At 34.9% G+C, this 16630-nt stretch overlaps 1 protein-coding gene across 1 annotated transcript in view; it reads right to left on the bottom strand.

Annotated features, from left to right (window-relative positions):
• Window positions 1-16630, bottom strand: part of na (sodium leak channel non-selective protein na) — a 605671-nt gene that overhangs the window by 340229 nt on the left and 248812 nt on the right. Inside the window, exon 16 of the mRNA XM_090376183.1 lies at window positions 12948-13079. Within this exon, the coding sequence (XP_090232309.1) occupies window positions 12948-13079 (132 nt within the window). The remainder of the gene's footprint in view (window positions 1-12947; window positions 13080-16630) is intronic.

The following is a 16630-nucleotide window of genomic DNA, read 5'->3' as shown; positions in this document are numbered from 1 at the left end:
TATCCCGAACTTAGAGATATTTTATCACTGGGTTTTAAATTTCGACCTAATTTACCTATTAATAAATCTAACCTTAAAAAATTGTTATATCCAGATTTACTTAAATACTGCATAAGATCAGCATACAACCATAATATACCGGTTGAAGCATACCACATGTAATTATTTACAATGCTTAATATCATATCTAGCAAATATAATCAATTGAAATTCATACAGGATAATCTATATAATACCAAATTAATAAATAGGCAGCTCAAAGATATACATGAACATTTTGTAATTACTCCCGTTGACAAAGCTGCTTGTAATTATGCAATCATATGTAAATCATATTATATAGAAATTTTAAAAAATGAACTACAGTCTAGCCATACATATAAACAGATAACATCTTCCTCTAATATAATAATCAAAAAATTAATTGCATTGCATAAAAAATTAAAGTTAAAGTATAATAACCTAAAATATCCATTTATATATGGCATACCCAAATTTCATAAAACACCGATTGCTTTCAGATTCATAACATCATGTAGAGACAGTTATGCTAAATTTCCCGGAAAAACGTTAGAAAAGTTACTTAAAATTATATCAAATAACTTAAATAAAACTATTATAATAAATAATAACTTACCTATTATAAATGCTCTAAAAAATAAAAATATTCATCAAATACAAACATTTGACTTTAACAGTCTATTTACGAGCATTAATCTTGATAACTTAAAAGTTAATCTTGATAACTAAACTATATTTAGAAAATAAAAATACCATAAAGGTTGATTTAACCTATTGGGATTCTCTAATAAAATTATGCATCTTTAATAATTATGTATATGACGGAACATCGTTATACCTACAAGTGACTGGCACCCCTATGGGAAGTCCAGCATCAAGCATAATCGCAAACCTTTATCTACATTATACAGAAAGAGAATTCCAAGATAACCTACTTATATATAGATACGTAGATGATATATGTGTTTTTAATTGTCCACATTTTGTCCAGGATTACAGTAAATTATATCCAGTAGAACTTGTATTGGAAAAAACTAATAGTTCCGATACTATAGCAAATTATCTGGATCTTCATATAGAAATATTCCATAATAATAATATAGACGTAAACATATATAATAAAAGAGATGCATTTAATTTTAACGTAGTCAGCCTTACAAATTGGAAATCTAATATATCAAAATCAGTGCATGCTAATATAATTTTATCGTAATGTCTAAGGATTGCTTATATCTGCAATAGTAATAAAAATTGTTCAGCGTGCTTAACAGCGTTGTACGGCAGGTTGATCAATAATAATTTCCCTATCGCTTACCTGAAATATCATTTCAGGAAAGCGAAATAAACATAATTAATTTCAAAAATTTGTTTTCTGAACCTATTGTTTTAATATAATTTTCAATATAATCGTTATATTTAGTGCCATGTATATATGTAAATAGGATACACTTTGCATTCTTGGTGTCTTACGGCGTAGAAAACTTGTACCCACCGGCTTGCAAATTAGAGTGTATCTTTTTTTTTTTTTTTTTTTAAATATATAGTTAATATATAGTTAAATTCATTTAAATTTACTTATGTTCACGCTGAGATAACATGCAAATTCAGCTCAGGGTCCTACTATAGGAATGGGTTTGCGATCCCGGGCATACCCCAGCCACAACTTATACCTTGTAATGTCTTTAAACTGTCCTACACTCTTTATTTTTATTTCTCCGAAATTATTAGGGCAATCCGAGGACGTAGGAGAAACTATTTCTTATCTATACTACTATTTTTCACCTTTGTGGAGTTCAGGTTCTATTATTCCTACTCCTTTAGTTTTTCTTCTTACTATCTGCATGTTTCTCTATGCATTAATTTAATTATTTATTTTTACCGTATCCATCACATAGGGGGCACCACATATTATTTTGACGACTATTACATTATGTCCTAGATACGGTCAATATGTAGTATGTATTATATATTTAATCTTATTTTAATCATTAAATTACATTCTCTGTCGGGTCAACGATGATTAATATATGCTTACTTTTATATTTTACTTATATTTCTTACCTTTGATTCTAATATTTCTAAATTTTATTATCATCTTTCGGTTTATTTATATTCGATTTACATTCGGCCTATACTGGTTTATATTTGGTTTAGATTTAAATTACTTAGCATATATTGTCCTTCACAGAAACAGAGAACCTCTTGTCGTTTTTTGCCTTCATTCTGGGTGGTTGGCCCCAGTTGAAGTCATCTAGTTTGTCGGTAAAAAGCGATAATAATTTTTTTTTTTTTTTTGCGTTTTCTTAGGTCCCTGATGATATTATTATTGGATTGATTTGCTTATTCTAATGGTTCTTTATATTACCCTTAATATTATAGACATTATGGGTGTATTGCATGATTGCTTGCAACTGCATTGACTCATAAATATTATTTACATATTAGTTACAGTTATTGTCGTTTTAACTTTCTCTCTTTACTTTTTTATCAATAATTATAAAGATCATATTATATACCTATAATAATATAACCTATGAGACAGAATCATGGGTAACGAGGGAGAAGGATGTTAGAAGAAGGCAAGTAATGGAAATAAAGTTTCAGATGTGTTCGTAGAAAGACTAGGACAGAAAGAATAAGAAATTCTATAAATTATATAAAAGAATAAGAAATAATAATAAGTGTAAAGTTATAGAATTCTTATAGTACTGTGATAATAGACTAAATATAAAAATAGCGAAATGCTTAAAGTGCGGTACTCACCTTGAATATAATCTGCAATAGTTTTATGAAAAGACTGATGGCTAAATATTAGGTGGAATGGTTAGGTTAACGCATTAAGATGGGATGAGATTTAATTTAACGGAATTTTAAAATAAGCACAAGGAAGCAGAAGTGCACTACTCCATCCCTGGTTGTCATAAAGTAGAAAATAGTTAATCTGGAACATAAAAGAATTGATAATGCCAACAGTCATGATGACAGACTTTCGTTAAGTTATAACGTCTTCAGTTGGCGGTGTTAAGTGAGAAGTTGTTGTTATTTGGTTTTTAGGAGCATAAGCAACTAAGGCCATATTACTCCGGGATATGCGGTGGTCATTCCCTGACCTTTCCACATCCTCCATATTTGGTGGTGACGGGCTCGAACCCTGGTCTAATCAAGAAGCGTGTGCTACGCACTGCTGCTCCTTCCCACTTGGCTACAGAGGCGCCTTATGTGAGAAGTAATGCGTGCTGTATTTTAAGGAATTTTCTATACTCTCGTGATTCTCTTTGGAACACGTGGGAATCTCAGATGTGAGAGATTCCAAGCCAAGGAAAGGTGAAAGGGAAGTTTTAGGTTTAGGATGTTGAGATTAGTATTGTGTCAAAACCATTCAATAATGAGGGCTTAATATTGAAGAATTTTGTGGCTGGTTTTAAGTCTCATAATGGTGATAGTGGAGTCAATTAAAGGAGTGTGATTGTGGGTTTGAGCATGAATTGTGAGTTCTGTACTAGCTTGTCCCAATCTAAGACTATTATAGTGGTAGTATGCGCGAGTGTTGGAGGTTTTTTGGTAGAACCAAACTTGGTAGTAGTACTACCAATATAACAGGCATCACAGTTTGGTTGACATTTAATCAAGTAAATTATATTGTTCAAATCATTGGTTGGGTATTTGTGTGTGTCTTGTAAGTGTTGAATAAGGATCTGAGTTTATTATAAGCTGAAAAAATAAGTGAGATATCAGTACCTGTAAACACACGGCGGAATTGTCCGGCAAGTTCATTATGTTATGGGAGGATGATGCGTATATTTGCGTTGGTGGTGGGTTTTGGTGGATTGTTAATTTTACTTTTGGCAGTGGAAATAGTCACCAAACAACATCCTTCCTCACATGTTTGGCATCACCAAACCACACAAACCTGGCCACCCATTAAGACCAATCATCTCTTTCAGTAAGTCAGCTTTTGCAAACCTATCCACATACTTAGTTAAATTTATATCCCATCTTACCAGAATTCATCTCAGAATTCAAAATCAGCAACACCAATCAGGCCTTTCAGAAAATAAGCAATACTACAATTTCTGATGGAGATATCCTAGCATCATTTGACGTAATATCTCTATATACTAACGTGCATATCCCATACACTTTACAGGCTTTACGGAAATTCTTAACAACAGATAACACTTTGACAAAACGTACCTCTCTTTCCATTAATAACATCCTTGAACTCACTTCACTTTTACTAGACGCCTGATATTTCAGATTCAATAATAAAATTTTCCAACAAATATTTGGTTTACCCATGGGTTTAGGTATCTCTGTCCCCCCCCCCCCCCCCGTCAGAAATTTACCTAGCCATAATAGAGAACCATATCTTACAACCCTTCCCTCCAGAAATAAAATTATACACCCGTTACGCTGATGATATACTCATAATAGGCAATAGGTCCACTATAGATAATCTCTTTTTAAAATTTAATTCAATACATGACAGGTTAAAACTCACTCTTGAAATTGAAACCAACAACCAAATTAATTTTCTCAACCTCACTGTTTACAAAACAGGTACCAAACTAGGTACAAAGATTTTCAGAAAAAATACACATACAGACAAATACCTACATTTTGCTTCACACCACCCCCTCTGCACAAAAAAAGCAGTTTTATACAACCAAATACATAATGCCCTCAAATATAACACCTCACAAAATGACTTAACCAATGAACTTCAATACCTCACAGAAAAATTTACAGCTAGGAACTACCCAACCCAACTCATTCAACACAATATTTCCACCGCCAAAAGTAAAATTAACAATCCACCAAAACAAATCAATGCAAATATACGCATCATCCTCACATACCATAATGAACTTGCTGGACAATTCCGTTGTGTGTTTACAGGTACTGATATCTCACTTATATTTTCAGCTTATAATAAACTCGGATCCTTATTCAACACTTACAAAGACACACACACACACAAATACCCAACCAAACTGTGATGCCTGTTATATTGGTAGTACTACTACCAAGTTTGGTTCTACCAAAACCTCCAACACTCGTGCACTCCACTATAATAGTCGTAGATCGGGACAAGCTAGTACAGAACTCACAATTCATGCTCAAATGCACAATCACACTCCTTTAATTGACTCCGCTATCACCATTATAAGACTTAAAACCAGCCACAAAATTCTTCAATATGAAGCCCACATTATCGAATGGTTTCGACACAATACTAATCTCAACATCCTAAACGCAAAACTTCACTTTCACCTTTCCTCGGCTTGTAATCTCTCACATCTGAGATTCCCACGTGTTCCAAAGAGAATCACGAGAGTATAGAAAATTCCTTAAAATACAGCACGTGTTACTTCTCACTTAACACCGCCAACTTAACACCGCCAACTCTCACTTAACACCGCCAACTGAACGCCAACTTCCGTTATAACTTAACGGAAGTCTGTCATCACGACTATTGGCATTATCAATTCTTTTATGTTCCAGATTAACTATTTTCTACTTTATGACAACCAGGGATGGAGTAGTGCACTTCTGCTTCCTTGCGCTTATTTTAAAATTCCATTAAATTAAATCTCATCCCACCTTAATGCATTAACTTAACCATTCCACCTTATATTTAGCCATCAGTCTTTTCATAAAACTATTGCAGATTATATTCAAGGTGAGTACCGCACTTTAAGCATTTCGCTATTTTTATATTTAGAAATAATGATAATAAATGCAGCCATTAGGGAGAAATCAGAAGAAGAAAAAGATTTAAAGTAGTAGTAGGGACATGTGATGCAAGAAAGCAAGCTTATACAGCATCAGCTAAAAAACAAAAACCCATTTCACAAATCCGTTCTCTCTAAACGTTTCTCCAGTTCCTCCTTGAATTTAATTAAGCCATCAACTTCCACAAGAAATGGAAGTTTTTTACAGCAATTAACTACCTGGTGGCTAAAGGCAAATTTCCACACATCTATTCTATAGCTGTCTTTCTTCAATTTCAATTTATTCCCCTCTCAGGTTCGTAATCTGAGCAAGCGGAAGAATCCCATCAGAATTGAGCCTGCTCAACCCATTCAAGCCCTTATACACCTTAATCAGATCACCTCGCAGGTGCCTAGTCTCCAGATGCTGCAATTTGCTGAATTTAAGCCTTTCTTGGTAAAAGACCACCCCTTCATTCCCCTCACCAATCTTGTTGCCCTTCTCTGTACTCGTTCAAGCAATTCTATATCCTTCCTAAAATTAGGCCTCCAGACCTGCACGCAGTACTTAAGGTGTGGCCTGACCATTGCCTTATACAAAGGGATAATCACCTCCTTTTCCCTAACAGAAAAATTCCTGTATATCATTGACAATCCCCCGTTACCTGCTCTGGTAGCCTGTCTGCACTGCTCAGAAAATTTCATATCTGACTGCACAATTATTATCAGGTTTTTTTCATTTTCTACCACCCTAAGTGTAGTACCACTTAGTTGGTACATTTCTCTGGGGTTACTTCTACCCATATGCAGTACTTTGCATTTGTCACTCAGAAAATTTCATATCTGACTGCACAATTATTCCCAGGTCTCTTTCATTTTCTACCACCCTAAGTGTAGAACCACTCAGTTGGTACATTTCTCTGGGGTTACTTCTACTGATATGCAGTACTTTGCATTTGTCAATGTTAAACTTCAATTTAACATTGACAAATACAAATAACACTGACAAATGACTATAAATCCATGCTGTGTCAGCCCATCTGCCCAACTTTTGTAGATACTGTTGCAGTAGCACACTGCCATTACTGTCATAAACAACCCTGCCAACCTTTGTATCATCTGCAAACTTCGACATTAAACCTGATATACTTCATAAATATAATTGATAAATATAAAAAACAACAATGGGCCCAACACCAAACCCTGAGGAACACCACTAATAACATTAGTCCACATAGAGCAGTATCCATTAATCACCATTCTCTGTCTTCTCCCCTCAACCACCCTTTTATCCATTGTAGAAACTTACCCTTAATTCCATAATGCTCCAATTTGTATAGTAGTGTTTTCCATGTGCAACAGTGTCAAAAGCATTCCTAAAATCCTAGTTTATGATATCAAAAATATTTTTTGCATCCAGTTCCTTTATAACCACATCATAGTATCCAATCAAATTTGTCAGACAAGACTTTCCCTTAACAAACCCATGCTGTGTCTGAATTATTGCTGCAACTTGTCTAGATGATCCTGCAATGCATCTTTAACCAGTGACTCCATTATTTTACCCGGAACAGAAGTTAAACTAACTGGTCTGTAATTACATGTGTCACCCTTCGAACCCCCTTTGTGAATTGGGGATATACATTTACACATCTCAAGTCTGTGGGGGCTTCCCCTGCATACAAGGGTGCTCTCATAATTATGGCTAAGGGTTTGCTTAATTCCTTTGCCATCTCTGTTAATATAACCGGATAGATCCCATCCACCTTGGGTGCCTTGCTTATGTTTATCTTCAACAATTTCTCCACCAGTTTGTTCTCAGTTATTACAAAAGCATTAAGCACCCTGTTAGTTTGATAAACTTGTGGCATTTTGCTCCCTTAATAACTCCTCATGTGTGAATATAGATGCAAAATACTCATTCAGATTGTCAGTTATCTGAGCAGGATTATTAACAGTAAAACCATCAATATCAAGTGGACCAAACTGATTCATTCCCTTCCTTCTAGAGCAGGGGTGGCCAACCTATGGCGCATGCGCAAAACGTGGCGCTTTGGAAGATTACAAGTGGTGCATTTCATCATAAAATTTCTCAAGGACCCAAAGCCCATATTGCCGATTCTTTGGTTCTATTTCCTTTCATTTCAGGTCCTTCCGCATATGGCTTAAGACACTCACCACCTTCTTTCCACTTACATGCACATAAACGTGTCAATTCCCTCAATTTAGCAAAAGAAATAAATTAAATAGTCTCCAAAAAAATGCATTTCTGAATTTTGACCGTAAGTGATCTATGGCTATGAAAATATATCGAGCACCTAGTCGTCCATTCTTTTGTATGGTCGTTGCCTCCGGCGCCCGACTCTATGCACAAGTGGGAAAATAAATGCAATACGTGACTTTTTCAGGGGACTGAGAATATACAAATAGATCCTTTGTTGGAAGTCTTTCAAGTTAAAAGGAAACAATGAAATGATAAATTTGAGGTATTTTCATCTACGGGAAATTTCCATCAATCGCATTTCCAAATTGCATTTTGCCAACTCAAGAAATAGTAGTAGTATAGCTCCCCCCCCCCCAGTCACTCCTGCTCATCAGTTCGTCGAAATTTTTCAACAGTTTATAATTGATATTCTGTGTGATTCGACATACATACTTGTGATCTGTTTGTTCTTTTTCAACGTTTAGACTTCTAGAGTTTTGTACTTTTTTTCTGTTTTTTTTTTTTATTCCTTCTATCCACCACAGTGCAAAAGAAAATGAGCAAAAGAAGAGCAGAAAGTGATATTAAACGTGAATTTAATGAACAGTGAGAAAATGAGTTGTTATTTATAGCAAATTCATCGGGAAAACCGTTTTGCATTGTTTGTGAAAGTACTCTTTCACATAATAAAAGCCATGATCTTAATAGACACTATAAATCACAGCATCAGACTAACATAGAAGGAAAAATGAAGCTCGTTCTTGGGTCTGAGCTACGAAAAGAATATGTGACTAAGAAAAAGGAAGAAATCAGAAGACAAAATATATTTGCTAAAGTAAGTTGTGAAGACTTGGCGATGATAGAAGCGTTCTATGAAATTGCTTTAGTATTGGCGAAAAAAAAAGAAATCTTTTTCTGACGGAGAAGAAATTGTTAAGCCTTGTCTCCAAATATTTGCACACCATCTTGGTAATAAAGGTATTGAAAGGAAAGCAGATGAAATTCCTATATCAAGGCAGACAGTTACGAGACATAACTGAGATACATCCTGAGAAGAACTCTCTCAGGATGTATTTCAGCAACTGGAAGATCTTGTCCATTCTTGTACTTTCTTTTCTCTAGCTTTGGATGAATCAACGGACATATGTGGTGTAGTCCAGTTAAGCATTTTTATAAGAGGAATTGATGATAATTTTAATGTCTTTGAAGAACTTGCCAGTCTGGAGTCATTGCATGGTAAAACAAGAGGATCAGACATATTTTAAAAAGTAAAATCATGCCTAGAAAATCTAAAATTAGATTATAGTAAACTCATCAGTGTGTGTACTGACGGAGCACCATCAACAATAGGTAAAGCCAATGGCACTACAACTTGGCTTGAAAATTTTTTAAATCGTCCTGTACTAAAATATCACTGCATTATACACCAAGAGACACTGTGTGGAAAAACTTTAAATATGCAGCATGTTATGTTACCGGTTGTGAAATTTGTGAATAAAATTAGAGCAAGAGCATTAAACAGATGAGAATTCAGAGAATATTGTGAGTTGTTAGATTTGGAATATGGTGAACTTGTCCTTCATTGTGAGGTGCGCTGGCTTTCTGGAGGACAGGTTCTGAGTAGATTTTGGAAATTGAAAAATGCTGTTTATAATTTTTTAGAACAGGAAAATGAACTACCTGATGAAAGAACCTTATTATTAGATAACAACTGGCTATTTAATTTGGCATTTTCAGTTGATGTTACTAGTCATCTCAATGATCTAAATTCGAAACTACAAGGCATGAATAAATTATTTCTAGCTTAGTAAATAGCATCAATTAATTTAAAATGAAATTAAAACTGTTCATCTCTCAGTTAGAAAATCAGGATTTAAGTCAATTTCCACACTTGAAAGTGCAGAATGAACGTGCTGTGGATGATAGCAATTGGACTAAATATCTTGAAAAAATCAAGTTATTGCAAGTGTCATTTGAAAGTCGTTTTCATGATTTGGCTAAAGAAGAAAACTATATGCTTGCATTTATAAACCCATTTTTACTTAGTGAACAAAACATAATTGAGATGCCTAGTAATATGCAAATGGAACTTATTGATTTAAAAACAAATTCATTATTAAAAATTAAATTTGATGAGCTTTTTTCAGATCAAAATGCTTCTGACATGATTAATTTCTGGCGTTCATTACCCTGTGAACATTTCCCAGAACTAAGAAAATTTGCAAAAAATTATATATGTTGTTTCGGAACGACATACAGATGTGAACAAGCATTTTCATCCATGAAATTGATCAAAAGCAAAACGAGGTCGTGAATGACTGATTCAAATTTGAAGAATTCTCTGCTGCTCTCAGTAACAAATTTAACACCAAACATTGAAAGACTGGCGAAATCCAAACAGGCTCAAAAGTCTCATTAATGGTAAGTAATGTTTATGTGCTGTAATAGAAATTGCTTTACATACAATAATTAAATCATTTAAAAATGTTAATTATCTTCATAAACATACTTTTATTAAAAAGGTTATTAAGGATATGCCTGGACTCCTTCTAGTGAGCAGAGAGAATAGAGACTCCAAGTTCCAACCTGATCTCGCTCTCGGTGCTCCATCTTGCTCAGAGCTATCTCTCTCTCTCATCACATCCAACAACTGTGGTACAGAGTTATCTTCACCAAACGAGACTCTCCGGCAGCTGTAGCACCATCAGCGGGTTCCATGACAGCGGTCACCCTCTTGTCCAAGAGATCATCTCTCACTATTGTAGATTGGTGCTCCAATAAACATGTGTCTTTTGAACTGGCGTATATCATTTAATTTAGTTGTATGTTTGAGTTATTCTTTTTCCTCCCCTAAGTGAAGCAGATCCTACCCCTATCCCTATTTTCTAACCCCAACCACGAACGTAAGAAGATAGAAAAGGTGCTTGAGTTGTATGGCGCATCTGAACTCGTATGTGAAAAAATTGGCGCATGGTATGTAAAAGGTTGGCCACCACTGTTCTAAGTGAAGCAGATCCTACCCCTATCCCTATTTTCCAACCCCAACCACGAACGTAAGAAGGTAGAAAAGGTGCTTGAGTTGTATGGCGCATCTGAACTCGTATGTGAAAAAATTGGCGCATGATATGTAAAAGGTTGGCCACCACTGTTCTAGAGTTGATATAAATAAAAAAGTCCTCACTGTTTTTCTTAGCATCCTTTGCCAAAAATTTCTCATAAGCTTTGACTGAGGAAGTAATGGAAATGAAGTTTCAGATGGGTTCATAGAAAGACCAGGACCAAAAGAATAAGAAATGCAGCCATTAGGGAGAAAGCAGAAGAAGAAAAGATTGAAAGAAACAAATTGAGATGGTTTGGACAAGTAAAGACGGTAAACTACCAGAGAGGATGCTAGAAATGGGAATGGGTGGGGTAAAAGACCAAGAGGAAGGTCATGTGAAGTGAAAAGTGATGTGAAGAGAAGAGTTGTTAGCTGGGAAGAGCTGGAGAGAGAGAAATGATAGGAGGATAGAGCTAATTGGAGAAAATTGGTTCCTTTTATTGACCCAGCAAAAAGCTGAAAGAACAATGGGTAAGTAAATAAGTAATATGAATTTTGGCTAAATCAAAAAGAAAAAAAAGAAGTTCAATATTTGCCATATATTGCATTGCCATACTTTGTATATATAAAATACATACACACAGTAAAATTTCATAAATCCAGCGTCCTTGGGACACAGCATATGCCACATTTTTGAAAATTTATTTTTTCTTTCTTAAATATGTATATAGCCTGAATATATGTATATTCAGGAATAATTTGTACAATGTGTGTATTCTATGCTCAGCAAGCTCTGGTAAGCTGATAAAATGATTACTGCAGTCACATGATCATAGACCAAATTTTAAGTTTACTGAAATGAATTCAGGGAGAGTGTTTAATTGTGTAATAAAATAAGTAGCTTTTTTGCTAACTAAATAATCTAAATAAGTACTGGCAGAAATTACATTTGAATATTTTTATTAGATAATACAGTAGCGATCCCTGCAATCTCCACAAAGTGATGGCAGAAATACCAAAGTTAAGCCAAAATGTGAACCTTGTACCACTGGACTAGTCAGGTGGGCAGCTTATGTGCCTAAGAAATAAAGGTTGTAGGTTCAAATCCCACCTTCAGTATGGATGTTGGGTTGTTTAATGTTTTTTTAATACAAAGTATAAATGATGTGGTGTGATTTCAGCAATTGAACTGCCTTGAAAACTAAATACATAGTACTGGCTCCTAAATACTATACTGTGAAAAAATATTCAGTGTTACACAAATGAATAATTTTATATGTTGCAAATACATGGTAATAATGGCATACAGTCTAAGATATAATATGTGAAATATAAAACAGAAAGAAATTTGTGTTTGGATTATTACTAATCAAATATAATACATAAATCCTGCACCTGCAATGCTTTTAAGTCAGGACAGGCTATTCCCCCTTCTGCTCTTGTATGATCAACTACCCTCATAGAAATATTCAAAGAGTGCCAGGTGTTTGATAATTCAGGATTTCTGAATGCTAGATTTATGATGTTCTACTGTATATATTACTGCTGTATAGGAAGTACAGTGGTTATGATCACTGTCCTTCCCACATTATCTGGATAAAGTCTGAGTTAAAATCCCACAAGACAGGAAGAATTTTATGGGCATTTTTATCTTACCATTGCTAAGTCAGTCAGTCTAAGGCAAGGACTGCACAATTTTTCTCCCCTGGAAGATGAAGTTTTTCAACCAACGAAATTGGCAAGCCAATTAAAGAATGTGCAAAATTTACACATATAATACATTGCAGCCTAAATTGCTCTCAAACAAAAAAACAAAACAAATTTTGTATATCCAAAGAACTTAAATAATTTTAATAATAATAGTAAAAAAGAGAGTTCTTTAGAATATTAAAGAGACAATCAACACAATCATTTCCATCTTTCTTTTGATAGCATAAAACAAAGTTACTTTTAATACTCTAGTACTTACTTTTGGAACATTAAATTCTGATGGAGTTTTATTCAATCTTGTCATCTGTGGACTGTCAGGAAAGTGCTCAAATAATAGAAGCCTAGTTGGTAAACTTTCTTTAATTCCTGCACTTTGCTCTCTTGCTTTCAGCTAAAATATAATTCAGTTTGCTTTGTAACAATTAAGAATTACAGTTTATTTAATAAGCTTTCTTACAAATCACATCAATAAAAAGAATTTTTTTTTTTAATGAAAGTCCCAAACACAAGATGTATTTGAATTTATAGTAATTAATATTGTGTATGGACTGAACATTCAGAAGATGAAACATTAGACTTGAATTTCTGTGGATTGTATTTTCAGGAAATACATAAAAATGAAGGTTGTTCCAGAAATGGAAGTTAAACAAATAAATGATGGAGAAGAAGAGTTGGTTCTGTGAGTTTGAAGTTGGACGGTAAAAGGTTGTTGACTGGTTGTGGGATGTGTGCGGACTGCTTTGGAAGAGAGTGAGCGGGAATTATAGAAGTCAATTCAGAACAACAGTGCACATGGAAGTATCTATAGAAAAGGCAAGCAGCAGAAATAGCAGATCTATGAGACAGAGAGTGGAAAGACTTTTTTAGAGATGAGTCATTAATTAATCTAACTGCCCTCTTTTTAATGGAATCTAGAAGCCTGAGAGGGATTCTGTGGCACCACATCACATGTGGGAACTTCTATGGTAAGGCAGATTTGTGATTTGTAAAGAGTGAACAGCTGTTTGGAAGAAAAGTAACACCAAGAGCCAAAGAAAAAAAACCCAGTTTTTTTTGGGGTTTTTTTTTTTTTTTTGATGCAGTGGAAGCGACATTTGTAATGTGCTTATGGCAAGACAGATTAGAAGCCAGGGTAATCCCTAAGAGAGGTATATGATCTTGCCTAGAAATCAGTGTCATTGAAGATAAGCATAGGAGCAGAAGAAACGTTTTGTGAAGTATAAGACAAAACTGAGTTTTAGAAGGGTTGAAATCAATTAAGTTATTTTTTGCCTCAGTGGGGAATTACCTGGAGATCAGCATTTAAGGATTTGGTAGTGAATATTTGAGAAGTAGAAGCTGTTTGTGCAGGGCAAGTTTTCTCAAACTGGAAGGTGGAATGCAATGTGCTATCATCAGCAAAGCCATGGATGGTATTTCTGGTCAAAGGAAGAAGGTCATTAATATACATGAGGAAAAGTGTTGGAGAAAGGACTGAACCTTGGGAACAACTGAATCAGTGGAGAAGTTAGAAAACAGAGAGCCATCACCCACAGTGAATGGTCAGATAGAAAAATTGGATAAATATTAAAAACAACAGATGGCAAACCATAAGATGGAAGCTTATTTACAAGACCTTTATGCCAAACATGATCAAAAGCCTTTGAAATGTTAAGAGCAACTGCCTGAGTTTCACGAAAGCTTTCCATTAAATTTGTCCACAGATGGGTAACATAAGCCAGAATATCACTAGTGGATTGACACAGAAAAAAAATCCATAATGACAACCGTTGATTAGATGGAAGGTTTCTAGATAGTTTAACAGTTGGCAGTTAATTGATTTCTCTATTACTTTAGAAAGAGTAGAAGTGCAATGGAACGATAATTGGATGGGAGGGATTTCTCACCCTTTTAAGAACTGGCTGCATATGAGCAAATTTCCAAGTAGAAGGGAAAACAAGGGAAAAAGACAAGACAAGGGAAAGCTAATTTCCAAGTAGAAGGCAACACTCACATAAAAAAAGATTCTGGTGAGTATGGGCTTGGCACACCAGGATCCTGAGCTGGATATCATCATTCTTCTCTTTCTTGGTGATTCCCTTCTACTTATGGCTCTCGCTCTCTCTCTCTCTCTCAGGGTAATTCAGAAATTTTTTTTTTTGGCTGGTGCAGCATAAGCCTCAGGCTTCCATGCACCAATAATAATAATAATAATAATAATAATAATAATAATAATAAACACAGAAAAGGAGTAAGTTTAGGAGTACAGGTTTTGAAACAAGTGAAGAAATACCATCAGGACTGGTGCTTTTTTTGTATCAAGATTGTTCAAAATCCTTCTGACCTCTTTTGGATGGAAGACCACAGGAAGTATGGAATGGAGTGTACTGGGAATGGTAGGTGAGTGAACAGCTGTTTCCAAGATCATCAATGCACAAGTTAGAAGAAAAATTGGATGCTAGCATATCAGCTTTATCTTTGGTATAAGTGGCAACAGAACCATCTGGTTTTGATGGAGGTGGGAACAGAGATGGGCACCAGTTGCAGCCAATTGCTTTTCAAGAGACTGGAATGCTCGACTACCATTTGGACAAAAAGTAAGTTTGCTATTCTTTGAAATCTAGTTTGGACTGATTAATAATTGCTTTACATTTGTTGCAAGTTTTGGTGTAGGCAGAAAATGAACCTGGAGATTTGGATACAAGCCAATTGAGATATGCAATATTCTTATCTTGAACAACCTTAGAACATTTATCAGAAAACCAAGGTTTAGACAAAGGATGAGATTGTAAGGTTGAGTGTGAAAGAAAGGATTTCATCCCTCCTACAAGAATAATTAATTCCAGTGGCATGATCTGAGCAAATGTTGACATCAGCAGATTTGAAACAGTAATCTGGCCAAGAAAAAGAAAAAAAGAAATTTTTCATATCATCCCATTTGCATTCTTGTACTGTCAAAGAACACAGGTTGAGAATGGCCATGAGAGAAAGGCTCCATTGGAGAAGAGACCATCGCCAAGTTGTGATGTCAGGTGCCTAGAGGACCATTCACCTCAACCATGTACTTAGAAGGGTTATTCATTAAAAAAAGATTCACCATGTTGACTGTGTGGTTAGGATTTTCTGGTATTCTAGTAGGTAAATGAACAACCTGTGTGGGGTTAGTAGCAATTACAAAGGTCTCAGTATTTCAACCAGCTGGGTCCATATGACTAGAAAATTGAAGCCAGGTGCAGTTCTGAACATTAAAATTATCAAGGGAAATTTCCTCACTGTTAGAAAATACTGGACTGGAGAAAATCAAGTTTTAAAGAGAGGAAGTCAAAAGGTTTCAAGTGATTAGTGGAGTTAGGAGAAGGATAGAGGCAATAGATGAATTTAACAGAATGTGGGAGAGAGATTTTAAGCTAGAGATGATCTAAAAAAAAAAAAAGATTACAAATTACTAAGTCTCTGATAGGGAATATCAGGACAGACATATGCACAAGTATCACATTTTAAAAGAAAGGAATCATACAATGAATAATTCGGTCAATTGAGATGAGCAATGGTTGAATCGACCGATAACTGGGATTCTGTCAGAAAAAGTACATGAGGTTTGGCAGACTAAGTGGAAATGGACATCACTGAGATTGAAACTGAGACCACGTATATTTGTGAAATGAATGAGGAAGTATTTTGGATGTTTAGATCTTTTTGCAGATAAGTTTGTTTTGTTAGTTTGACAATTCAGAATGTATTGAGTAGTAAGAAAATGTGGGGTGGACATGCTGTATAAAGTAATGAAATTTTTAGATATGGCATACACATGGCAAGAATATATCCAGCTCCTCCTTGATATAACGTGACCTCAACAATGCATCCCACATATACACTACTCAGACTTCCTCCAGTCACTATCTGGCAGAGTAGAGGCAGAGAGATTATACACTAGTTGATCCAGAAGCCTCCTAGAGAGTTACC

This window comes from Mastigoproctus giganteus, chromosome 6 (assembly GCF_048544385.1).
Source record: "Mastigoproctus giganteus isolate SK-2022 chromosome 6, ASM4854438v1, whole genome shotgun sequence".
NCBI classification, from domain to species: Eukaryota; Metazoa; Arthropoda; class Arachnida; order Uropygi; family Thelyphonidae; genus Mastigoproctus; species Mastigoproctus giganteus.
This window is presented reverse-complemented; position numbering and strand designations above follow the sequence as displayed.